Below are 26,218 nucleotides of genomic sequence, written 5' to 3'. Positions count from 1 at the left end.
AACACAGGCTTCCCTGGTGGCGCAGTGGTTGAGAGTCCACCTGCAGATGCAGGGGACACGGGTTTGTGCCCCGGTCCAGGAAGATCCCACGTGCCGCGGAGCGGCTGGGCCTGTGAGCCATGGCCGCTGAGCCTGTGCGTCTGGAGCCTGTGCTCCGCAACAGGAGAGGCCACAACAGTGAGAGGCCCGCATACCGCAAAAAAACAAAAAAAATTTTTTTAAATAAAATAAAAGTAATATCATAACATGAATATCCTCCATGTCATTAAGAATTATTCACAAGCTTAATTTTAGTGACTGCAAAATAATCCTATTCTATAGATTTACCATAATTAATCTAATCATTTCCTGCTTTGTATTTTGACTCACTTTCTTCCACATTTCTCTCATGTCATCCATTGGCCCTAACATCTCACAAGTGACACAGTAGAAATCAGAGCCTCTTTGCTCTCCCAGGAGACTTGACCTCTACCCTCTCTGGATCCCTCCTGCCTCTGCTGTCTTGCTCCAGCGCTGAGTCTCATAGCAGCCAAGGCTTCTAGTGAGGGACTGGGGGGCGGAGCGGAAGGGAGCTGGAAACACGGTAATGAAATAGTCAGGAGAAAACCTTGGTGGGAAGACAGAGAGGATCGCTGGAGCTCATAGAGTCATAGAAAGGAAAGTGCATGTCAATGTTTCATAGTAAAATCCACCCATTCATTCCAGAATGTTCACTGACAGCAGTGGTCACGAAAAGAGAAAAAGGATCTGCCCCAGAGGTGACTTTACAAATAGTTTATTAATTACAATAATACTCAGTGTGATGAAGTAAAAGTACCAGGAGACTTAACCTAGCCTGGGAGATCAGGGAAGACCCTCTGAAGAAGTGGCATCTAAGCTGATACATGGATGCAGAGTAGTAGCCAGTGACCAGGGGAGGCAAGGGCTGGAGCAGGAGGTGGGTGATACAGGTACAGAGGAAGGAGCTGGGAGACAGAGGGATGGAGAGAAAACCTGGAGAAGGTGGTGAAAGAGGAAAGGGGATTGAGGAAAGAATATGCCTGTTTTTCAAGGGTCATACAGACTCGTTGTGTTTTGGTTATTAACCTCTTTTCCCGTCCCACTCTTAGTTCTCTCCAGGCTGTTTTCATGCAATTGGAAAATTATTTGGCTTCTCTCTGAACAATGCCAAACTGAGCCCCAGTCTCATAGAAGAGCTCTGCTTGGAATTATCAAACACAAGCATTCAGAACCTGTCCCTGAGCAACAACCAGCTGTGCACAACCAGCAACAGGACTTTTGTTGGGCTGAAGCAGACAAATCTCACAATGCTCGATCTTTCCTATAACAGCTTAAGTGTGATTGGTAATGATTCCTTTGCTTGGCTTCCACATCTAGAATATCTCTTTCTGGAGTATAATAATATAGAACATCTATCTGCTCGCTCTTTTTATGGGCTTTCCAATGTGAGATACCTGAATTTGAGACGATCTTTTACTAAACAAAGCATTTCCCTGGCTTCACTTCCCAAGATTGATGATTTTTCCTTTCAGTGGCTAAAATTTTTGGAGTATCTCAATCTGGAAGATAACAACTTTCCAGGCATAAAAAGCAATACTTTCACGGGATTGACAAGGCTGAGATACTTAAGTCTCTCCAACTCCTTCTCAAGTTTGCGAACTTTAACAAATGAAACGTTCTTATCACTTGCTGGTTCTCCACTGCTCCTACTCAACCTAACAAAAAATAAAATCTCAAAAATAGAGAGCGGTGCTTTTTCTTGGTTGGGCCACCTAAATGTACTTGACCTTGGCCTTAATGAAATTGGGCAAGAACTCACAGGCCAGGAATGGAGAGGTCTAGAAAATATTGTTGAAATCTACCTTTCCTACAACAAATACCTAGAGCTGACTAGCAACTCGTTTGCCTTGGTTCCAAGCCTTCAACGACTGATGCTCCGAAGGGTGGCCCTTAAAAATGTGGAGAGCTCCCCTTCCCCTTTTCACCCTCTTTCTAACCTGACCATTCTGGATCTGAGCAACAATAACATAGCCAACATAAACGAGGAACTGTTGAAGGGTCTTGAGAAACTAGAAATTCTGGATTTGCAGCATAACAACTTAGCTCGCCTCTGGAAGCATGCAAACCCTGGCGGTCCTGTTCATTTTCTTCAGGGTCTTTCTCACCTCTGCATCCTTAACTTAGAGTCTAATGGCTTTGATGAGATTCCAGCAGAAATCTTCAAGGACTTACGCCAATTGAAGAGCATCGATTTAGGACTGAATAATTTAAATATCCTTCCACCATCTGTCTTTGATAATCAAGTGTTGCTAAAGTCATTAAGCCTTCAGAAGAATCTCATAACATCTGTTGAAAAGAATGTTTTTGGGCCAGCATTCAAGAACCTGAGTAATTTAGATATGAGCTTTAATCCATTTGACTGTACATGTGAAAGCATTGCCTGGTTTGTTAATTGGATGAATAATACCCATACCAACATCTCTGAACTATCAAGCCATTACCTCTGCAACACTCCACCTCAATATCGTGGTTTCCCAGTGATGCTTTTTGATATATCACCCTGCAAAGACAGCGCCCCATTTGAACTCCTTTTCATGATAAATACCAGTATCCTCTTGATTTTTATCTTTATTACACTCCTCATCCATTTTGAAGGCTGGAAGATATCTTTTTATTGGAATGTTTCAGTGCATCGAGTTCTTGGTTTCAAAGAAATAGACAGACAGCCAGAACAGTTTGAATATGCGGCATATATAATTCATGCCTATAAAGATAGGGATTGGGTCTGGGAACATTTCTCCCCAATGGAAGAAGAAGATCATACACTCAGATTTTGTCTGGAAGAAAGGGATTTTGAGGCAGGTGTCCTTGAACTTGAAGCAATTGTTAATAGCATCAGAAGGAGCAGAAAAATTATTTTTGTTATAACACAGAATCTACTGAAAGATCCATTATGCAAAAGGTAGGTGAACACTCTGAAATCTGAAGTGTATTCTCGTTTTTAAATTGAGCTTTTAAATATGACTAGCATTATTACTCACAACTCAAAGTATTTTAAAAATAAAATTAAGAAGAAACGTAACCTGATTTTTAGTGACAGATTAAAGTTAATTACAAGGGAAAAGTTAATTTTAGAGCTTTGAGCTGTTAAAAACTGTATACTGATATATACCTTAATTCCATTATTTTTTTTAACTTAGATTCAAGGTGCACCACGCAGTTCAGCAAGCCATTGAACAAAATCTGGATTCCATTATATTGATCTTTCTTGAGGATATTCCGGATTATAAACTGAATCATGCGCTCTGTTTGCGAAGAGGGATGTTTAAATCTCACTGCATCTTGAACTGGCCAGTTCAGAAAGAACGGGTAAATGCCTTTCATCATAAATTGCAAGTAGCACTTGGTTCCAGAAATTCAGTACATTAAATTTATTTAAAGACTAAATTAAAGGAGTAACTTTCCTAATTTAAAAAAGGCCCATGGTAAATTTACATTTTACTTGACAATAATGTAAATCTGTTCATTCATATTTATAAATAAGAATACCACAAGTATCTCTCTTCTATGGAGATATATCTCCCTATTTCAGACCTTTCGTTACCAATCGAGTTAATTTGACCCAAAATGAACAGGTAAGAATATCCTTTACTAGTGAATACACAATTGGGTTACTGAGGCCTATCAAAACAAAGTTTTAAAGTATTCCTCATTTAAAGAAAAGTTAGAGGTATATGAGTGTTTGTGATAATTATATTTGGGTTTTTCTTCTGGATGCACTCAGAATAAAATATAACTTTTATGGGTACAATGCTACTTCAGTTGTGAAAGAGTAAAATATACAGCCATATTTTTAAAAGTTGAATTACAGCAATTTTTCAACTGAAAAGCTTTGTATTTTAGTGGTGCCTGTCACAGTGTTGATTTTGTTAAATGTTAAATACCATTTTAATATACATACTCAGGACAGAAAACGTTTTCACTTCATTTTGATTACTTAATAAATAAATATTTTAATAAATACTTATGTTTCCTGATATTTGGAATTCTGCTATATGAGGCATTAGAAGACACTATTCTTTTACTTAGAAGTATTGCAGGAAGGCTTATTTCCTAAAGGTTAATTAGTAGATCGGCTTTGTGGAAACAAAATACTGTCTTCCCCTGGTCACAGACTCAGGAGACGGCCCTGGCCAAATCACGTGGTTCTACTGGGATTTTTTTTGACTGCTGATATTGAAAATTACAGTGATAAACAAAATCTTAACTATTTCCAAATCATTACTGATGATGTTCCTGGTTTAATACATTCCCACAGTATATATTATTATACCATAAAAAAGTAGGCTGTGTGTAAATCAGTCCTTATGATTATTTTAAGTTTTATTTTCATTTTACAATAAAAAGAGTCTGATTATTGGAAATAGACATGAATAGCTTTTTAAAACCTTTATACTTCTGGTATTCAAATATAAAGGAGAGTTGAAATGATCATGTTGAGATAATTTCTATACTTGAAGCATTCATTTGTCTGCTGAATTTAGGGAGCATTTGAGATGTCACACTTTGGAACTTTGATTTAAATAGTTCCGTATTCTCAGGGCTAAGTTCACATAATCCTAAAAAAACGTAATACCTGCTGTACAGCTGGTTCTGAAGGACTCTGCAACAACATGAATATACGGAGAACTCATTTTCAATCTCTCATTATACACCACCCTCACACTTGAGACGTGTGTTTTAGAGTTTTTTTTGTTAAGATTTGTTTTCTAACTGTGAAATAATCCTGTTTTATTTTGGCATCATAAAAATCACAACTAGTTTTTTCTTGATGCACTGTGTATATTACCTATCAATATTCTCAACCTCACTGAAATATTTCTAAATCTATTATTATTATTATGAATTTATCAATATATTGTCAGTTTGTGGAAAGCAGAGCAGGAAATAATTTTGCTTTCTTTCTCTTGTTTATTTGTTTATGAGGTAGTTGATTACATGGGCACAATTTAAATTGAGCTCAAATGTCATTTTTTTAGAACTTGCTTAATATTTATGAGGTTAGGTTATACAAGGGGTGGCCTGTTTAACTGAATATAATTAAAACTAGTAAAAGGCATAAGCCTTGACTTGTGTTTGACCCACACAGGAAGCAGCATCCTGAACTCTGCAGGCTATCCTCTCTAACTGTTCTCAGGAGGAGTCCATCTCCCTTGGGTTCAAGACAAAGGGAGTGCAGAAAACGATGTTTGTCTGACCTGTTGGGTTTACACACATGAACTGACTTGTCTGAATTCTCTCAGGATGTCATCAAGTAATCGGTTCACCCCAACTCCTTCCCGTTTTCACCTTTAAAACAAAATCCGGGGCTTCCCTGGTGGCGCAGTGGTTGAGAGTCCGCCTGCCGATGCAGGGGATGCGGGTTCGTGCCCCGGTCTGGAAGGATCCCGCGTGCCGCGGAGCGGCTGGGCCCGTGAGCCATGGCCGCTGAGCCTGCGCGTCTGGAGCCTGTGCTCCGCAGCGGGAGAGGCCGCAACGGTGGGAGGCCCACATACCGCAAAAAAAAAAAAAAAAAAAAAAAAAAAAAAAAAATCCGGCTGAATCAACAACATGGAGTTTGAAATAAATCTAGGAATTTAGATTTTACCTAAAAATGACACCTTTTAGGCTGTCATAAGAAGTAGATGCAATCAATTTGTTAGTGAGTAGGGGGGTTTTCAATGCCATTTATTTAACAATGTTTACTTTTCCCAATGTCTACCTTAGATTATTTGTAGAAAGGTCTCAGTAGTAAGTGATGGTGATCATGAGAAAATGTAAAGATGTTCCAACTCAAGAGCTCAAAATACATTTCTTGTGATCTGTAGAGACAGTGGGCATCAGAGATCTTTGGGGGGGTGATGAAAATGTTATAAAATTGGATTGTGGTAATGATTTCACAACTATGTAAATTTACTAAAAATCATTGAATCATACACTTAAAACAGGTGAATTTTTGGTACAAAATTATATATTAATTATATATTAATAAAGCTGTCAAAAATTGTATTCATTGGGGAGCTAGCTACATGTGCCTAGCCTTGTGCTAACTAAGCACTACTGAGTATGATTGGATATGAAATGTATTGTAGGAAATGGGGCAGTAGGAGTTAGGGTGGGAAGGGATTCTTGGAGATAGACCTGGACAAGGAAGGCTCCATGGAAGAAGATCAGACCTTTCAAAGGCGGATAGGATTTTGGTGAGTGAGGAGGAAGATGGGAAGGAGGGAGGGAGACATGAGTCGGTGTTGGGAGACAGTGGAGATACCGTGGAGGATGGAACCATGTTGCAGAGGGCGTGGCAGAGGAGTTTAGATTTAAGGGGTGAGGTAGTTTGAAATTGTAACGTTATAGGTTTCTATTGGCAAAACCAGAAATTGTAATAAAATTCCCTCTTGGGTTCTGTTAGTTAGATTTATGTGACACCTAGTTGAATAGAGGAGCATAACTTATCATTTCACAGTCCAAACAGCCAGGCTTACTTTCACATAATAGAAGGGGATTTCAAGTGTTTTTTTCCCAATAAATATATAAATCTGTATTAAAATAGCAAAGCATGACAATCGATTGATCATTAGTTACTAATTACACCAGGTGATATGTTAGCCATTCTTAGCTCTTGCAACTGAGCTTTGATCCATCTTCCTGTCCAAGGAAGAAACTGGTTCTGTTATGCGACTTCTCCCCCGCCCAGTTTACCAAACAATCATGTGGGAGGAGTCGTGGCACGTTTCAATAGTGGAACTTTTCCAGTTCTGTGTGAGAATTTCTGGGAAACCTGTTTTGAATTCTTAGCTTGCTTTTATCTTAAGTCAGTTCCCCGGGAAACAGACTCCAAGATGGAGATTAACTGAAGCAGCTTAGGGGAGGGCTCTGATTTACAAGGGAGTGAAATAAGCTGTGTTGGGAAGAGAGAGACTGATGAGCTTTGAGTCAATTGCAATTGCAGCTGAGGCCTTAGTGGACCCCATGAGGAGCTCTGGAGTGGGAATGGCCCTACAGAGTTGACGCAAATCTAGGCGTAGGGGCTAGACTGCTATACCCTCACATCAACCAGTCATTGGATGTAGACAGCCCCAGGAAGGAACTATGACTTGAGCAAAAAGCTTTGCTTTAGCTTTATTTTTTATTTATTTATTTTTTTGCTTTGCTAAAGCAATTCCAAAGTAGGGGCTCAGTTGTGAAACATCAGAAGGCAACACTCTGGGCACCTGGAAGAATAGATGCCCGAGCCCTTGACGGGGAGAGCTTGGTGGTTCACTACAGCATCCACTACACCTTCTAAGGTATTTATCATTCCATTGGTTTCTTTAAGCACTTCTGCAAGGTTGCAGCCATTTTTTCTTTTTTTTTCTTTTTTTTTTTTTTGTGGTACGCGGGCCTCTCACTGTTGTGGCCTCTCCCGTTGTGGAGCACAGGCTCCAGATGCGCAGGCTCAGCGGCCATGGCTCACGGGCCCAGCCGCTCCGCGGCATGTGGGATCTTCCCAGACCGGGGCACGAACCCGCGTCCCCTGCATCGGCAGGCGGACTCTCAACCACTGTGCCACCAGGGAAGCCCCCATTACTCTTATCACTAAGAAAATTTCAAGGACTTTAGCTCTGTGCCAGAAATGAACAAAGGCCAAATATTTCTTACTATACATCACAATATCACAACCCGTTATCAGATATATGGTTTTCAAATGTTTTCTCCCATTCTGTAGGTTACTTTTTACTCTAGTGATTGTATCCTTTCCTGTGCGGAAGGTTTTTGGTTGGTGTAGCTCCACTTGTCTATTTTTGCTTGTGTTGCTTGCGCTTTTGGTGTCAGATCTGTGCAATCATTGCCAATACCAAAGTCATGAATTTTTTCCCCTGTATTTTCTTCTAGTAGGCTTACAGTTTCAGGTCTTAAAAGTTTTTCATCCATTTGAGTTGACTTCTGTGTATGGTGTAAGATAAGTTCAACGGGTATATGAAAAGATTCTCAACATCAGGGAAATGCAAATCAAAGCCACAATGAGATATCACCTCACATCTGTTGAAATGGATATTGTTGAAAAACCAAAAGACAGCACGTGTTGGTGAGGCTGTGGAGAAACTGGAACGCTTGCACACTGTCGGTGGGAATGCAAAATGGTGCCGTTGCTATGGGAAATAATATGGAGGTTCCTCAAAAAAATTACAAATAGAAATACCAAATGATCCAGCAGCCACTCTTCTGGGTATTTATCCTGTAAAAAAATTAATAAACAAAGACCAGAAGAGGGAGCTCGCATACCCAGTGAGGATAGCTGAGCGCAGCAGGAAGAAGAAAGACTCTCTTCTTTCCTGGCAAGGACTCAGCCAATGAAAAGCCATGGACTGTCTTTACTACAGCACTCCCGACTTCCTTTTCCACCCTAGAAAGATGGTCTCCTTTCCTTGCTGTGTGGGGACTTGCACGCAGCTCACCATGGTTACAGACCCCAACTGCGATCCTATGCTGATCCCCAATAAGCTCATTTTTGCTGGAGAAATATCTGGCAGTCTATTTGTTTCAGGTCAACAATCCAAAAGCCTTAAAATCAGGATCTCAAAAAGATATTAGCACTCCCAGGTTCATTACAGCACAATAGCCAAAATGTGTAACTGATCTAATTAGATATTATAATAATCTAATATATATGTGTATATCTATATATCTATATATATTTATGAGCCTCTTAAAGGTAAATTTATTTACATGCACCCTGGATGGTAATTAACACACTATGACATTTTGTCCATGCTATATAAGAAATTACTTTTTAAAAAGGAGATATTCAAAACTGTCCTTGAACTCACATTTCTGTGACTCCCTTCTTAATCCTCCTCTTTTCCTTTGTGTTCGTTGACCACAAGGCTTTAAGCAGCTAGGGAATGTTTCTTGCCAATTACCATAACAACAAAGAAATGACTGCTAGAGGAATACAAAGAAAGAAGGTCCTTGACTGGATTCCTGGCAAACTGATGAGTCATTCCCCAACAGTGCTGTAATTTAAAGAAACTGTTTAAATTTATCATATTATCACTGTGCTTTTTAAAACTTGTTTTCCTCACAGTGACCTTTTCTTGCTACACCTTAAAAGTCAGGACTCTAAGCATCATATCATTTATAATCTATTGATACACTGAACTTTAAACAATCAAAGTGTTATAAGTCAGTATAAGGTAAGAATATTTTATGCCCATGATGCATTGTATACCACTCCAAAATGTGTGACTCTGGTATAAGGGTTATTTTGAGCTGAAGAAAATTGAGAAAAAGCAGACCCAGGATGAGCAATCTGCACCCCACTCCCCATCTGTATGAAAGCAGAACAGAAATTCCCCTTGTGAAGGTCAGCTTCGTACCTCCCACACCAGGAGTGGGGAGAGGGGAGATGGCATCACGAAAAGGTCTACATTAACAAACCTTACTGAGCAGCCTTATCTTCCATTACTTTCCACATATATATCCCGACCCACAATTTGCTGTCCCTAGAAACTTGAAGTCCTTTTCCTCTGTCTTGTTGATCTCGAGTGGCCTCAGCCTGCAGTGGCTTGAAGCAGGATCTCAGTTGCCAGCCAGAGACTGACGTCAGGCTGCGGCAGTGAAAGCACTGACTGGTGGCCGGTGACAAGGCCCCTGGCCCATCAGCTTTGTAGAAATGAATTCCCACAAAGCAACGGAAAGTAGTGAAACAAGTAAAGTGTTTATTAGGAGGAAAAAGAGTACTTGTGAATAGGCACGCACGGGCGAACTCAGAGAGAGAGTCGCTCCCTCATAGTAGTTTGACTCACTTATATGGGGCATTTCTTCCGGGTTTCCTTTGGCCAGTCATCTTGCTTTGCCTGGTTCTGAGTCTGTATTTGGTTTAACTCAGGGTCCTCCCATGTGTGTGTGCATCTCTTAGCCAAGATGGATTCTAGCCAAGAGGCCTATGGGTAGGTTGACATCACTCCCTTTTTGACCTCCAAGGAGCCTTTCTGCACATGTATAGTCAGGAAGCTCTCCTTGACCTTGAGAATCAGAAATATGTGGTCTCTATCTTTTATCTGGGCAGGTCTCGCCTCTCCTATTATCCTCCTGCTATGATCTTCATCTTGGATTATCTGTCCACAGGGAACAAACTCCAGCTGCTCAGCCGGGGGCCCATCTATCTCCGGCCTCATTGTCACTTCTCTTTCAACTTATTTTTCTTTTGTTAAGATGTTCTATAAGCCCAATTTCTAACCACCCTTTTGAGCTACTCATCACTGAGTTCTCCTGTGTGTATGTGAAAGAATCTTAAATTGGGCACACCCCCTGCCATGTCTGTTCCTTCAACTGAGTGCTGCACACCAAGGGCTCTGTCTGTGAGAGAAATCCCGGTGCTTGGTGTCCTCATGACATGGAGTTTTGCATGCAGATCGATTTAAAATGTACCTCTTGTTTACATAATTTGCATGGTTTAAAAACATAATGTTGCCAAACTTTGGAAATGTTAATGTTCAAACTGAAAATCTCCACTACCTATAACTTTCCCTCTGGATCAAGTATGTGGTTTATAATCCCAGCCAGTGGTTTGATCTGTTCCAGTGAAATTTCCATGAGCTTTGCTTCAACTGGAGAACTAGTATTTGTGAATGTTTTGTACATAAGTGTCTGTTACAAATATTTTAGCAAACACTTTCTATTTCTCTGGCTTGTGCATATCTTGGCTGGCATTACAGAAAAATAGTGCAAACATTATTCCCTTACTGGGAAACTTTTTAATTTTTCTCTCGTTAATCTACCTTTTGTCAGTCTTATTCAGGGCGCAGCCAATGAACCTAAGGTGGGTAGAGGGAAAAAATAATTTCCTTCCTCTCCTACAATTGCAAAGTTTTTTTTAGAACTCTTAACCAGTTCTTCAGTTATGAAGTTTTCCTCTCTGTCCCTCTTTTGGAGCTTCTTAGTTTGTGAAATGTTTTTCATGAAGAGTCAAGGATTTTTACTCTTTTTTCTCCCCAGCAATTACCTTGCTTCTGTGAATTTTTTCAGATTTCAATTTACTGGACTGACACGTATTGTGGAACACCAGTTCTTGTGCCCGATGCAGAGTAAGGCCAAACAATCTGCAACATCGGAGTTTGCAGCAGAGGAAGGTTTACTGCAAGGTCAAGCAAGGAGAACAGGTGGCTCATGCTCAAAAAACCCGAACTCCCCAATGGTTTTCAGGAAAAAGGTTTTATAGGCAAAATTTAGGGTGAGGGCTGTAGGGTGTGCAACTTTCTTCTGATTGGTTGGTGGTGAGGTAACAGGGAGGTGTTCCAAGACTCAGCCAGAAGTTACCATCCTCCATGTGGATGGGGGCCTTAGTGCCTACAGAAGAACTCAAAGATATTGTTATGTGTATCCCTTGAGGGGGAGCCAGGACCCTGCTTTAATGGCCGCACTATTGTTTCTTGATTGTTCCTCCTTTGTTTCTGCATTCCCTCATTTCCCCCATTAGTAACTGTTTGAATCAGCCTTTTGGAACCCAGGGAGGGTCTAGGAGGCTGAAGAAACCTTTTCCTACAAACAAGAAACAGGGGACATGGAAGGATTTGTACCCAGGAGGACCCCACAGGGTCCTGTTCTGTTTCATAAATCTTGCACACCAGCTATTATGTGCTAAAACTGATGCTTTATTCTGAATCAAACTCTCAAGCACAAGGCTGCTGTGTACCTCCAAGTTCTCTTTAAGCACAAACTTGGACGTGCAGACCCTTGAAGTGGACAGAGATCTGCTGATGAGACCTAATGCCATTGAGCTCAGCAGCCCTACTGCACGCACGGATTTCCTGTGCTTGGCTGGAGGGCGGCGCAACCCAGGAAGGGTCAGGGCACAGCTTCAGGTGGCTGCTGCCTGAGTCCTGGGCTTCATTTGTGCTGTGATAAAGAGCATCCTTTCAATGTAGCCTGGTGTCACATGTGATGAAAACTAACATCTACTCAGAGCTTACCCTGTGCTGGGCTCTGGTCCAGTTCCCAAGCATGTATCAATTAATGTAACTATCAAAGTCCCATTATTTGAGATAGGAACCATTATCACCCCTGGATTACAGGTGAGGAAACTAAGGAACACAGAGAGACTTGGTTGTTGGCCAGTAGCAGAGATAATATGAACCTAGGAAGTCCAGCTCCAGAGGCTCCCATACCGTACCATCTTCGTCAAGGTAATTAGTAAATATTTGTTGAATCAGCAAATACCTCTCCTTGTCCAGAAGTTTAGTGTTTTATTTTAAGAATAAAATTTGATAGTACTTTTCTTTATAGAATATTGGCCTTGGTGTCGTGCTAAGTGAGACAATTTAAATCCCTAAACAGATTAATTCCTCAGGTTATTTGTTTTAACTTTCAGGTTTTCAAAACAACATTTCTTCATAGCAACATGGCCATCACTTTCTAATACTTTCTCAGTGATGTAGCCAAGCATTATTATACACATCAGAAAACCAGTTCATTAAATTGTTAACTGACCGATGTAAGCATAAGAGTTTTATCACATAAAACATGGCTGTGATATTTCTAATAAAGTCCGTCTAAAATCAACAAAGTTAGAAATAATGATTTACTGCATTTACTTTCACTTCCTTACTCTGAGCCAGACCATCGTGGTACATCACCTGGGGCTCATGTTTTGAGAATGGCATGCTACAGGTAATTAACAGAAAAGCCTGGTAGCATCTAACATCTGTCTGAAAGCCTGTTGATGGATGAGCAATGGGTATAAAAGACCTAGCTTCTTGTGAAGAATTGGTTATCATGTTTGCAATTATGGGTCATTTTCAAAGGACCCTCAAACAAAAGGATCAATCATTCATCCATTGTGCATTCTTCATGAAGCTGGCTGGCCAGAAGTTTACATCCACTGTTTAACCCACAATGATATTTTTCCCCGTCCTTTTTATATTTTCTGTCATCCTCCCTATAGATTTTTTTTTTCTGTCACACAGCGCGGCATGTGAGATCTTAGTTCTCCAACCAGGGATCGAACCCTTACCCCCTTCAGTGGAAGCACGGAGTCTTTTTTTTTTTTTTTAACATCTTTATTGGAGTATAATTGCTTTACAATGGTGTGTTAGTTGCTGCTGTATAGCAAAGTGAATCAGCTATACTTATACATATATCCCCATTTCCCCTCCCTCTTGCGTCTCCCTCCCACCCTCCCTATCCCACCCCTCTAGGTGGTCACAAAGCACCGAGCTGATCTCCCTGTGCTATGCAGCTGCTTCCCACTAGCTATCTGTTTTACATTTGGTAGTGTATATATGTCCATGCCACTCTCTCACTTGGTCACAGCTTACCCTTCCCCGTCCCCGTGTCCTCAAGTCCATTCTCTGCATCTGCGTCTTTATTCCTGTACTGCCCCTAGGCTCTTCAGAACCACTTTTTTTTTTCTCTTAGATTCCATATATATGTGTTAGCATACGATATTTGTTTTCCTCTTTCTGACTTACTTCACTCTGTATGACAGACTCTAGGTCCATCCACCTCACTACGAATAACTCAATTTCATTTCCTTTTATGGCTGAGTAATATTCCATTGTATATATGTGCCACATCTTCTTTATCCATTCATCTGTTGATGGACATTTAGGTTGCTTCCATGTCCTGGCTATTGCAAATAGAGCTGCAATGAATATTGTGGTACCTGACTCTTTTTGAATTATGGTTTTCTCAGGGTATATGCCCAGTAGTGGGATTGCTGGGTCATATGGTAGTTCTATTTTTATTTTTTTAAGGAACCTCCATACTGTTCTCCATAGTGGCTGTATCAGTTTACATTCCCACCAACAGTTCAAGAGGGTTCCCTTTTCTCCACACCCTCTCCAGCATTTATTGTTTGTAGATTTTTTGATATGGCCATTCTGACCGGTGGAAGCATGGAGTCTTAACCCCTGGACAGCCCAGGGAGGTCCCCTCCCTGTAGATATTTTTAGAGAATTATGATAATTATTTTAATTTGTAGCCAGCTTTTTAGACCCAAATATACCCACTGAAGACTTTCGTAGAGGTACCAGGAAGATTCTATGATCATGAAGCACCCTAAATATTAACTACTACCCCAATAGTGTATTCATTTTCTATAACAAACTGTCACAAACTGGGTGGCTTAAAACAACAGAAATGTATTCTGTCATATTTCTGGAAACTAGAAGTCTGATATCAGATGCCCGCAGAGCCACGCTCCCTCTGAAACCTGTAGGGAAGGCTCTTCCTTACCTCTTCCTAACTTCGGTCGGTGGCCTTCACAGCTTGACATGCCTCGGCTTACAGCTGCATCACTCCAGCCTCTGCCTCTGTCATTACGTGGTGTTCTCCCTGTGTGTTTGCATTCAAATTTCTCTCTTCTTAAGGGTATTGGATTAGGGCCCACGCTCATGACCCTGTCTTATGTTGATTTTACCTGTAAAGATCCTATTTCCAAATAAGGTTACATACACACAGACTGGGAGTTAGGATTTCATCATATCTTTATGGGGAACACAATTCAGCCCATAACAGATAGGATACATGCAAACACACCTCAGAGACAGACTGCTTTCAAGGCTGGGATTTGCAAGAGGAGGAGCTTTTCTGTAGCCTTACTGACAGTATCTGCATACTTAAAGAAAATCATGTGTGTAGAGGGAAGTGGTTAGTAATGAAAGCATAGAAATGTCTAAAGTTAGAGAGCTGAAGACAGGTGGGTGAATCCCGCACTGTTCATGTCGGGTTGCTCTTCCAAGGTGGAGGAGGGTGATTTGCTCCTATGGTTACGGCCCTCTGTATATGAAATATATATCATATATATGACTCACTCCCCTTGCTTTGATTCTGTGCTTACCTAACAATCTTCCAACTTAATTTGACCTCAACAGGAATTCCTCCCCTAGGGAAAGAGCAGAGGACAGCACTGCAGTTATTAGTTAACACATTTGAGTTGGGGCTTATGCATCAGTAGTTTTTTTTTTTTAAGTTTTTCTTTTTTTTTTAATTTATTTATTTTATTTATGGCTGTATTGGGTCTTCGTTTCTGTGCGAGGGCTTTCTCTAGTTGTGGCAAGCGGGGGCCACTCTTCATCGCCGTGTGCGGGCCTCTCACTATCGCGGCCTCTCTTGTTGCGGAGCACAGGCTCCAGACGCGCAGGCTCAGTAATTGTGGCCCACGGGCCCAGTTGCTCCGCGGCATGTGGGATCTTCCCAGACCAGGGCTCGAACCCGTGTCCCCTGCATTGGCAGGCGAATTCTCAACCACTGCGCCACCAGGGAAGCCCTGCATCAGTATTTTTGAGTCATGTTAGTGGGGCTCCATCCTAAGAGGCTGGTCAGCTATGAAGGTCCTGGGCCTGTAAAATCAGGAACCGTGAGGCATGGCAGCAGACAAGGGCTGCTCCCAAGGAACCGGGTGAGTTGAACCAAGCTTCACTCAGCAATGACCTTTTTTGCTGCCTGTCCCTTCAAGTTAAATTACATATGTTCAGAATCAATCAGATGATTAGCAGCTTAAACCTGAAAGCTCCAGAAATGATCTGAATACATGTTTTTATTAACCTTCGCTCCTATCAGAGAGCTGGCCATGGTTCCTTTGGTCTTGTCAGATTGGGTAAGTCCCAGATCTTTTGGAATCAGGGTTATCGTTCCCAGGTTTATGGTCAAATTCCTCACCATCAGCCCAGAGTTCTGCGAATCTGGTGAAGCTCTAAGGGTGATGGAGAAATTGGAGAGTGTTCCTTTAAGGCACGGATCAAGGAGGGGAGCCAGGTGTCGGTTGTAGACGCAGCCCCAGGCTGCAGTCTGGGGCCCAATTAGCAGCAGTGCACTAAGCAGGGTTTTTGTTTAGCTTAGCAACCGCCTGCGCGGGCCCGGGGGCCCGTCGGGGTATCTGCGGCGGGCGGAGGCCCGGACTTCTATCCTCAGCTCGCGGTGGCGCTGGCAGCTGCAGAAGTCGCCTCCGTGGGCTCCCAGACCCCTGACCTCGGGGTCTCGCAGCCCTAGGGCAGAGAAGGGACTGCTCCCCGCGTCGGGGAAGGTCCAGCCAAGCGGGGCCGAGCGCCCGGCGGGGATCCTCCGCGTGGAGAGAGCACCAGAGTCTCCCAGGGTGCGCGGCTTGAGGGGACCCCACGACCCCCGTCCCCGCCCCGGGCCGCCTCGTCCCGATCGCTGCGGGCGGCGGTGGATGGAGCCCCGCAGTCCGGCTCCCCGCGGACTTGAGGTTCGGGCAGCAGCCAGGACAGCATTTCCAAGGCCAGGACATGAAGGTCGCTGTGTTGGACCTTGGGTCTCTCTTTGCCAAAATCTTCAAGACCTCGACGGCGCCCGCGGCCGTTCCCTCGCCGGTCGCCTCCTCCTCCTCCAGCCACTCGCGAGGCGCAGCCACCGCAGGGCCGGCGGGCATTGGGGCGGGCACCTGGCTTGGCACGGCCCCGACCTTGGCCCTCTTTCCAGCCCTGGCGCGCGACTCCCGCTCCGGTTCGCGGGGGGCGCCAGCCCTGCAGCAGCCGACACCCGCCCCGCTCCGTCCTCTGCTCGCCGCCTCCCACCCCCGGGTCTCGGTCGCGAGCCGCACGGCAGGAGCGGGAGGGACCCCCCTCTGGCTGCCCGGTAGCCCGAGAGCAGCCAAAGTCCGGTCCTCGTCCCCGCCCCTGCCCGCGGCCCCCTCCAGCGGCGTCTGCGGTGTAGCCGGCTCCCCAGCCTCCCTGGTGGCCGTGGCGCGGCCGCACCCCGGCCCTGGCGGGGTCTGGGCGGCGCTGCCGTCCATCGGGGGCTCCGCGGGCAGCGGCAGAGTGACCGCGAGCGCACGGAACCCTCGACCGCCCGGCCCCGGGGAGCGAGAGCCCGGCGCTCGGGTGCCCCCCGGGCCTGGCCCCAAGACCCTGTTCTTCACCCTGCCCGACGTCGGCGAGGGGTGGGCCTCGGACAGCGACTCGGAGGACGGCCGAGAAGCGTGAGTAGCGGCTGGGGCCAGGCAGGTCCTTCTTGGGTTGGGACCCCTGCGCCACCACCTGTCACACCCACCTTGCCAGGCGCCCGTTACAAAACTGCACTATTTGCAGTAACTTGCACTAAGTGCCCTGGGTACGTCCCTGCACTTTTCTTGGATCCTTATTCCTCGGCTTGCTTTTCTTTTCAAACACAGTCTGTGACAGGCGTTTGATCGACTTTCTCGGAGGTAATCCTCTGCTGTTCGCTAGCGGAGAGGGAGGGAAGAGGAAGCGGGACTTGAAGGACAGGAGGACACAATTCTGTTTCTTTTCTAGCCGAAGCTTTGACTCAGCTCATTTGATAGTCAGGTTTCCTTAAGGACTTTGAAAGGAGCCTTTCTCTAATGCAGGATACGGCGGACGTGCAGGGTACCCGATACCTACACTGGCCGCTATAATTTTAAGAAATGGTGAGACACACGGCGCCTCCCTCCTTTTCAAGGTTCAGCCCCAATTCTCATCCTAAGTGGGATTTTTTGTGTGTGAGACATCGAGTTGATTTACATATGTATAACATCATCTGACACAAATGGATTTGTATCATATAGCCTAGAGCTCCTGTGTTACTGCCCTGGGGCCCTGAGGTACTCCGGAAACGCTGACTGACTTTGTGGGAGCCATCTCAATGGGAATTAGGGGACACATCCCTCAACATACAGACACACACACACACACACACTCACACACTACCCTTTCACCACCAGGAGCAGTGATGAAAACATTCCTCTTGTAAAATGTGGATTTTAGAACAAAGGCAAATTTTATTTTTTTAATGAGAAGATATAGCTCCTCTTAAGTGGGTATAAAAATGTTCAGCCTTCTTGAATTTCACAAAAGGATAGTGAAATGTTCAAAGGCAAACCAGAAAGTCCCATTCACGGATGGAGATTTCTGTATTGTAATCTAGCAAAGGAAGAATGGTCAGGGCTGTTAGCAGAGAAGCTCTCTTCTCCCCCCAAAAATGGACAGGAAAACTTTTGCATTAAGACTGATTCTAACTCAATCAAAATTTAAATAACTATTTTCACAAAACTGCGTGACGTTCATCTCAGTGCTAAAGTAAGTTACAGAGTAAGTTGTTCCTTTTCATTTAAAATATTTTATTATGAAATAGATGAATCAACTGATTTTTTTCCCCCTAAGGAAAATCAGTTGCATTTGGATAAGTGGCTAGAATACATATGTCTAAGGAATTAGGCCTTTGTTATTGGCTACTGGTCCTTAACATTTATGCCATTAATGTTTTATGAGCAAATAGATATACACACTGACCTTAAACTCTAGTCTTAGTGTTTTTTTCCAACAGGCACTGAAACATTCAGCATGGCCAGTGGAAAGCACTGGTGTTGGTTTCCGGTCTTGAACATCTTAAACCATGTTTGCATTGTCCAAAAATGCTTAATGGATACTTTTTGAATAACACTGTATTTGGCACTATTTACAGTATGCTAATCTACATTAGCAAAGACATCCAATTGTACTGAAAGGGCAGACATTGAATTTTACACAATTGCTTTGAGGAATAATAGGTACAGATATGTGTGTTCAAGGATCTGCCTAATTATGTGCCTTTGTTCTCTCCATGGGACATCCAACAGCCCTTCAAGTACATTAGTTTTTTTTTTTTTACATATGCAAATAGTCATGTTCCCTTCCTTCCATACCTCATTTCTTTTTTTAATCATGAAGTTTACAAACGGATAAGGGAAAAGAAGAAAGAAAGGAATTTTTCTTTCAGTCTTACAGACCTTTTGCATCTTGAAGTATATTTTTTTCACTTCCGGATTTCTGGGGTGGCTATTTACAACACTGAATAAACAAACATGCTGCAGCACTGGATTTAAATTTTACAACTACTACCTTATCTGTCAGTTTACAGTTAGCTGCTGCTAGTTATTAGCCTGCCTGATTAATAACAAAATCGTGTACTTGGTTTTCTCAAGCCCAGGGATGCAGAGAGTGGAAGATGGTTAAAGTAAGAATAAGGGAGGGGGCGGAAGCACAGCTAGAGAGAAAGTGGATACATGTAAAACAAGTAAAAGCAAATCTTGAGAAACATGAATCTAATTTGAAGACCACCACACTCATTTACAAAGAAAAGTCCTCATTCACAGTTTATATTTTTTGGGAGAAAACCCATGTATTTTACCTTTGACCTGATTCTGTCCTTGGCCTTCGTTAAAACTAAAAATAGTGAAATTAACTTGAGTGGGGACATATGCAAACTTTCAGTTCAGAGCCTTTTCATTTTTCACTAAGGTGCTATGTAATAGCATGAGTTTTGATCTCTGATTCATGGATTAAATAAATGACTGGCCCACGGAAGAGGGGTTCACCCTTTTCAGTCCACAAGACATACTGGTGGCCACATTTGAACCAGAGGCAGAGATACTGAGTGGCCTTATTTACCTCACTCTCCTGCACCCCCAGATGTGTGATTCAGCACTTTCGTCCTCACCTTCACCTCCCTGTGTCTTTCACATATAACGTTGTCCCTCATTCACACTGGTTTCTGGTCTCCCCAGCCCTCTTTCCTACCTCGTTTTGCATTTCCGGTTTGAACTACACAGTTATCACCTTGTAAAAGGACTTTTCGTTTGTTCTGCAAATAGAAGAATTTCTAACAGTAGATAAGGTAGATAGATGGAGAATTGCTGTGTATGAAGGTTGGTAGAGTTAAACTTCACGTGGTCAGGAAGTATTTCTATCTTTTAAAAATTATCGCTGATAACAGAGAGTCATTGCTCTTTTGAGTGATTTGAGTTTTCTTGTTAAAGTCATGTAAGTGTGGAAATATCATAGTTGGTGCCTGAAGGACTTGTTAACTTGACTGCCAGTAAAATGAATGCAGGGACTTCTCTGAGGCAGCCCAGAGTTGGAGTGATGCTTAAGAACCCAGGCAGGAATCCAATGAGTTGGATTCCAATCTCAAACCATTTGCTAGCTGTGTAATTCTGACTGCTTTGATAATGGAGAACGTTGGAAATGACAGTATGTCTGCTCAGGGCCAGCCTTTAACAGAGCTGACAGTTTCTGCCTTGGTTTCTTGGAACCTTGAGCTGCCACATAGGAATTCTGACCCCCCCCACCACGGGAGCAACTGCTTGGGGGCAGTCTTGAGACTACATGGGAGAAGGGCCCAGCTGCGCCCAGCCTTCCAGCCATCCCCATGCCCCAAAGTGCTAGTATGAGGGTGAAGCCCTCTTGGACCCTCCAGCCCAGCCCAGTGGCCAGTTGAATAGCACTGAATAACCCAGGTCAGTGCCACATGGGGCAGAAGAATCACCCAGCCAAGTTCTCCTGGCATCTCTGAAATCTGTGGCTTGTGAGCATAACCACAGGACTGTTGTTTCACCCACTAAGTTTGGGGCGGTTTGTTAAGCAGTAATAGATATCTGGGACATACACGCAGGCCACATCCTAGTTGAGTGACCTCGAACATGTCATTATAAGGTGTCTGCCTTCAGTACTTTCATCAGTAAAATTGGATAATAGTATCTACTTACCATGGGTGTTAAAAAATTAAAATTAAACAAATTAAACAATAAAAACATTTTTAATTAAAAAAATTAAACAACAAAAAAATTTTTAATTAAAAAATTAAACAATAAAATTTTTTTTTAATTTTAAAAATTAAACAAATTAAACAAAAATAACATATAAAGCAGCTAGCATATGCTTGGATCATAATATTATTCTTTACTTTTTTTTTTCCTGTCATGTCTCCTTTCATATAAATAGTATTAGCAGATATGTGTTTATTTTAGGTACCATCAGTTTTCCTGATCCACACACAAACACACACACCCTACATGTATATACATATGTATGTATCATTAATTTCAGAATTTATAACCACTTACCACTTTAAAGCTAATGATTTGTAAACATGGTGAGGACCTTAGTATCCTTAGTTCAAGAAATGGATCATTGTTTTGCTGTTGGTAGCTGGTTTCTCAGATTCAAAATAAAATCAAAATAAAATCTCAGATTCAAAATAAATAAACTGGATTTTTCACTATTAAATGTAATAGTCATGGTTTACCTCTGTAAATGCTGAGCTGGAGGAATAGGTGGGTTTCTTTGTACCTATTCAGATTTAGAAGGCCTTAGATCTCAAAGGAGAATGGATGGCCACCGCAGGCTGGACTGTGTTCCAGTGTCCCCTTTATTCATTGTAATTATTAAGAATTTCTTACTGGGAAAAGGCACGTGACAGGTGGTGTCTGCCCTTGGACATGTTACTTTGAAAATGTGTATTACTTCAGCCAACTCACCCGTATTTCTCTCAGTTTATGAAAATGGTGGCCTGGCCATTTTGCTATCTCACGGCATAGAATCTGGTGACTCTAGTCCTGGTATTATTGTATGACTTCAAGATTGAAACAAGCACATATTAATAAACCAAAACACTGTAATCTCCAGTTTGTAGAAAAGTTATTGGACTGTATGAGATAAAGCATCTATTTGAAGATGGGAGAGACAGGACGATAATCTTCGGTGCCTAAGTAGACCTAGAGTTCCTGTTAATCAGATTAGCATCTTGCATTTACCAGGCTGAGACTTGAATTTTTTTTAAGCCTCCCTCTACCTCCCTGCCCTCCCCCCACCACGCCCAACTAGGAATCCTTCGATGGGAGGAGGGGTGTCGGTGAAATTGTCTGTATTTCTCCGGTTCATTCAAATTCTATTTAAAAGGATTAAGGACAGAAAACACCTGTCTGGGCAGCACCGGGGAAGGGGTGGGAAGGCGTGGGAAGGCCAGACCGGTGCGCACTGGAGGCCCAGAGAGGGCAGTGGGGCCGGCGGGTGCCCAGAGGCCTAGGGGCCCGTGGTCAAAGCTCAGGACACTGGGTTATAAAATGTGGCCCCTGGCAGCGGGAAGGGCGCACGGCGTGCCTTTCCGGAGGTCGGGATCCGCGGAGAGCGGGACGCGGACCGAGGGCAGAGGGCGGCGGGTGGGAGTGGGGAGCGCCGCCAGGCTCCAGAAGAGGGGACGCCGCGGGGAACCGCCGACTGGCCCAGCCCGACCCCGGCGAGGGGCGCGGCGGCCAGCGGAGGAGGAGGAGGGAAGGGCGAGGGCGGGGGCGGGGGCGGGGGCGGGGGCGGGAGCCGGGAGGCGTCGTCGCGCCGCGCCGCGCCGCGCCGGAATTTGGCGCTTTCGGCGCCGAGGGAGCCGGGGCGGGGGAAGCAGCGCCGGGCGAGCGGAGAACACCGCGCCCATGGACCGCGCAGCCCGGGCCGGGAGCGCCCCTGGCCGCGCCGCTCGAGACTCGCGGTTCCCAGCGGTGCCGCGGCCGCACGTGCAGGGCTAGCGGGCGGGGGCGCAGGGCTGGGCGGCCGGGGAGCCCGGGCCCCGGGGGCGCGGGGACGCCGCCTGCAGGGGGCCGGCGCGCGGTGGCAACGCCGGGCGGCGCCCAGGCCTCGGGGCTCTGGGCCTGGCCCGCGGGACGTGAGCCCAGACCTGGGGCTGATGGTGATTGGGTGAGTCCTGATCTGGGAAGGGCAGGGAGGGAGGATGAGCTTGCCTTCGTGTCACCTTTTTGTGCCACGCGCGTGATTTTTTCCTGCTTGCAAAGTCAGAGTCCATCTGGTCTGTTTCCCTGCATCCATTCCTGAAATCTCGTGCTGACGCCATCAGGCCCTCCGGAGCCAAGATGCTCACTTGGTCTGACAAGCGTTCGTGGCGTCTGAGATGACTTCTCTTCAGTCCCGAGAGCCCGGAGCCTCGGTTGCTTCTAGAATGAACTTGTATAAGTCAGGGCTTACCATCCTGCGTTCCAACCCATTCAGAATGCAGTACTCATTTCAGACAATCTTTTTAAGCAGAAATATAAATTTTTAAAGCTGCCATCACGGTTTAATAATTGAATTTCATTTTTTAAAAAAAATTATTTATTTTTGGATGCATTGGGTCTTCATTGCTGCACAGGCTTTCTCTAGTTACTTCGGGGCTGTGCAGTGTGCGAGCTTCTCATTGCGGTGGCTTCTCTTGTTATGGAGCGCAGGCTCTAGGCACGTGGGCTTCAGTAGTTGTGGCATGCGGGCTCAGTAGTTGTGGCGCACGGGCTTAGTTGTTCCGCGGCGTGTGGGCTATTCTCAGACCAGGGCTTGAACCCATGTCCCCTGTACTGGCAGGTGGATTCTTAACCACTGTGCCACCAGGGAAGTCCCTAATAATTGAATTTCTATAGGGCAAAGTGGCAGAGGTTTGTGAGCTATCAAGAGGCAACTTTTAAAAAGTAGAAGTAGATAATCTAGTAATTTCTTTGACAACTGGAATGGAGTGACTCGGGGAGATTGAGACTGAGCTTTAATTTAACTTTGATGCACCAACAAATTAGTACAGTATAGTTTTGTGGTTGCACTTCAGTCTACCCTAAAACCCAGATCCTGTCCTGAAATGAACAGCCTTTAACCTACCGACTAGCAGCATTTTATCGTCTCTAAACTGTAAGCTGTATGGACAGGAACTAGTGTAAAACTGTTATGTCTACGTATTATGTAATAAAAGCTTATTAGACATCCCAGCACTTTCAAGTTTTAAGATATTTGTAAGACACATACTGTAAATTGTGTATACTTTCCTAGACTCTATAGATTACATGAGTTGATAGTTACAGGGAATTAAAGATGTTCAATATTATTCCTGAAATAACTCTACAATGCATGGTTAGAGGACAGAGAAACCACAAGATTCAACACAAAACGTAAAAAGAAAAAAGGCAAGTTCTATACATTCTGTTCTTCATTCACAATGTCAGTGATGTGGTTCCTGGAGAGACATGGAGATCAGAGGGCCTGGGTCCTGGAACGAGCTGCAGCCCTATCTGCTTTGTGACCTTGGAGAGTCATTGAGTTTACTGGGCTCAAATTCCTCTTCAGAATTCCTCTGAACTTTGTGGTCAAACGTATATGTTATTAAGCTGAGCTCTGACGTTTAAGACATTCCACAGAAGTATAGGGACTTCGAAGGAGAGGAGGCAGGGAAGAGCCGAGGAGAAAAGAGCTGGAGAAACGGTGTGGAGGCAGCTAGTGTTTTCAGGCATCTGTTTTATGGTAATCCGCCCCCTACCCAGCATCCCTGAGTCTTGAAGACCTCCTGTCCTCAGCTACACTTTGAAGTGCGTAGGAATGCTGATTTGCGCAAGGATATGATACAATGTCAAGAGAGGAATTCCTTCTTCCATTTTGTAAACAGCTTTCTTCTTAGTTTGAAAAGTCACCCCTTTTCCCCCCTTAGAAAAGGGCGAATTTTCTGAAGGAAGAAATTATTGTTCATTGAAAAAACAAACTGGCATGAGTCTGATGAGTGAATTTAGCTTTCAAGTTGCACAAAAGGCAGAGGAGAAGCTCAAAGAAAGAAAGGTGGATGTGAGTGGATTAGACACTCCATAAAAAGTCATTTTTGGAGATATCTGCTTCGCTAGGAGCTGTGGATCTTCTTTCTTCAAAAAGGATGAAAAATTCTCCGGCAATATCTTGGATGTGGAGGATATTTTCATGTCCAGTCACAATGTCATCTTTTGTATTAAGCACGAACATTCTGAGTAATTAGAGGGCCAAAGCACGCTCTTTGTTTGAGGTACTAATTTAATCTTTGCCTAGTGATTCTTCCAATAAACAGAGAGCATCTCTAGGTGTCAGGCAGTATTTTAAGTGCTACAGATAGAAGATATTAATAAAGTATCAGGAACATCCCAATAAAAAGCTAAAGTCCCAAGAGAGATGTATATAATAGGAAATGCCAGGAGAGGTGAAAAAAAAACAAGAAAATGGTGTTTTCATCGTGTGACGTATGCCAGCAATAATAACAGTGAAAGCAACCTGATTTACCTGGCGTGATTATGTAGACACTTTGCAGACTTCATCTAATTTAAGTCTCACAACAACTGGAGAAGTGACTTGCTCAAGCACACAGCCTGTCAGTGGCTGAGCAAGATCCTAATCCATGTTATTATTCTGTGGATATTACAGAAGAACAATACTTTGTCTAAGTCACCACTCTGAGGCTTAAAATTCTTCCTCAATAACAAGCAAATTAACTCATATACCAGTATATATTTTGTAACATTCAAAGCAGATCTATTTGATGTAATTTTTTGTTGATTACCTCTTTTGTAAAAGCATTTTTATGTTTATCTAGAGTTACAGAGTCACGTGGAAATGACTGAATAGGGCTGGAGGTAAAGCAGTTTATTAGCATAAAAGCTTGTCCTGTATTCTTTTCTCTGCTACCCTTTCTTTAACAGCTTTATTCTCAGGATTGCTTGGTGTACTTACAACTGTTGAGCAATAAAGAGAGGAAAAAAATCCTATAATTCTGTTATTCTCTCTTGTAAAGACATCTATATGATCGCTCACCTCTGTTTATAGTAATTAATTTGTTTTAAAAATTCTCTTTTTTGTGGCGTACTGTAGGTATACAGCTAAGGACAGAACTGATTCTCTGATTAATATTTTTTTTAAACTCTATTTACATACAGAAATATAAATGATGAAAATTAGGTACCATTTAATTGAAAGCAAAAGCAAACGTTTTAAATGAGTGGTGTCCCTGTTAGAAATATTGAAAGTTGACTTTTTTCCCCAAATGACTATCATATCTTAAGTTAATATAAAATATAAGTGATTTGTATGGGAAAATATTCTTTCTATAAAAGAACAGAAGTTGTTTACTGTTAAACGTTAGGAAGGTATTTGACTAGAGGGAAGTAAATGTTTTAAGAGGTTCAATGAAAGGACATTTTAATGATTAACACTAACTGGGCTCTACCAGCCAGGTTTAATGCCTTGTTTAAAATTGAGAGATTTCATCTGTTTTAGTTTTCCATTACTCTTAATATTTTAAAACTCTCTACAAATCAGGCTACAAGCCAAGCTAGAATGCCAAACTAAAGTGAGTTATTGTTTGTGTGTTTCAGTCATTTATTTCTTTATGTGTTTAGTGATTCAAACGGAGTTGATATATTTCGGAATTAATAAGGAATTATCGAGTTTTTTTCGTGCAAGGCTGGTTGGCTTTTGCAAGCTCCAGGGCACCTGGTCAAGGGATACGAGGTACCTGAACTCTAGCTCATGTTTCCATTGCCGAGTTTTGGAGTGAGGCTGTATCCACCTAGGTTTGGAGCAACTTTTACCAGTCTGGCTGAGTCACGAGAAGTTGTTTTTTCCCCCAGTTTACATAACAGTTCATGTAGATTAACAACAACCTTGATTCTAAG

General features: G+C 43.2%; 2 protein-coding genes across 7 annotated transcripts in view; both read left to right on the top strand.

The window, feature by feature from the left end:
* The window catches only part of TLR3 (toll like receptor 3), a 31,619-nt gene extending 26,259 nt beyond the window's left edge, over window positions 1–5,360 (top strand). For 2 of the 3 annotated variants that reach the window (XM_082608672.1, XM_082608670.1), the window contains 2 exons: window positions 1,110–2,962; window positions 3,201–4,323. In XM_082608672.1, the coding sequence (XP_082464798.1) occupies window positions 1,110–2,962; window positions 3,201–3,429 (2,082 nt within the window). In that variant the 3' untranslated portion in view covers window positions 3,430–4,323. Of the gene's footprint in view, window positions 1–1,109; window positions 2,963–3,200; window positions 4,324–5,149 lie in introns of those variants that run through there. The other variant, XM_082608671.1, reaches the window with a different exon arrangement.
* Window positions 5,361–16,265: 10,905 nt separating this feature from the next.
* Window positions 16,266–26,218, top strand: part of FAM149A (family with sequence similarity 149 member A) — a gene marked incomplete at its 5' end in the record, with an annotated part of 30,295 nt that continues 20,342 nt past the window's right edge. For 3 of the 4 annotated variants that reach the window (XM_082608667.1, XM_082608665.1, XM_082608666.1), the window contains one exon: window positions 16,266–16,957. In XM_082608667.1, the coding sequence (XP_082464793.1) occupies window positions 16,266–16,957 (692 nt within the window). Of the gene's footprint in view, window positions 16,958–22,343; window positions 22,479–26,218 lie in introns of those variants that run through there. The other variant, XM_082608668.1, reaches the window with a different exon arrangement.

This window comes from Mesoplodon mirus (genome assembly GCF_964341445.2).
Source record: "Mesoplodon mirus genome assembly, chromosome: 20".
Classification (NCBI taxonomy): domain Eukaryota; kingdom Metazoa; phylum Chordata; class Mammalia; order Artiodactyla; family Ziphiidae; genus Mesoplodon; species Mesoplodon mirus.
The sequence above is the reverse complement of the archived record's forward strand: the minus strand, read 5'-3'. Positions and strand labels throughout refer to the sequence as shown.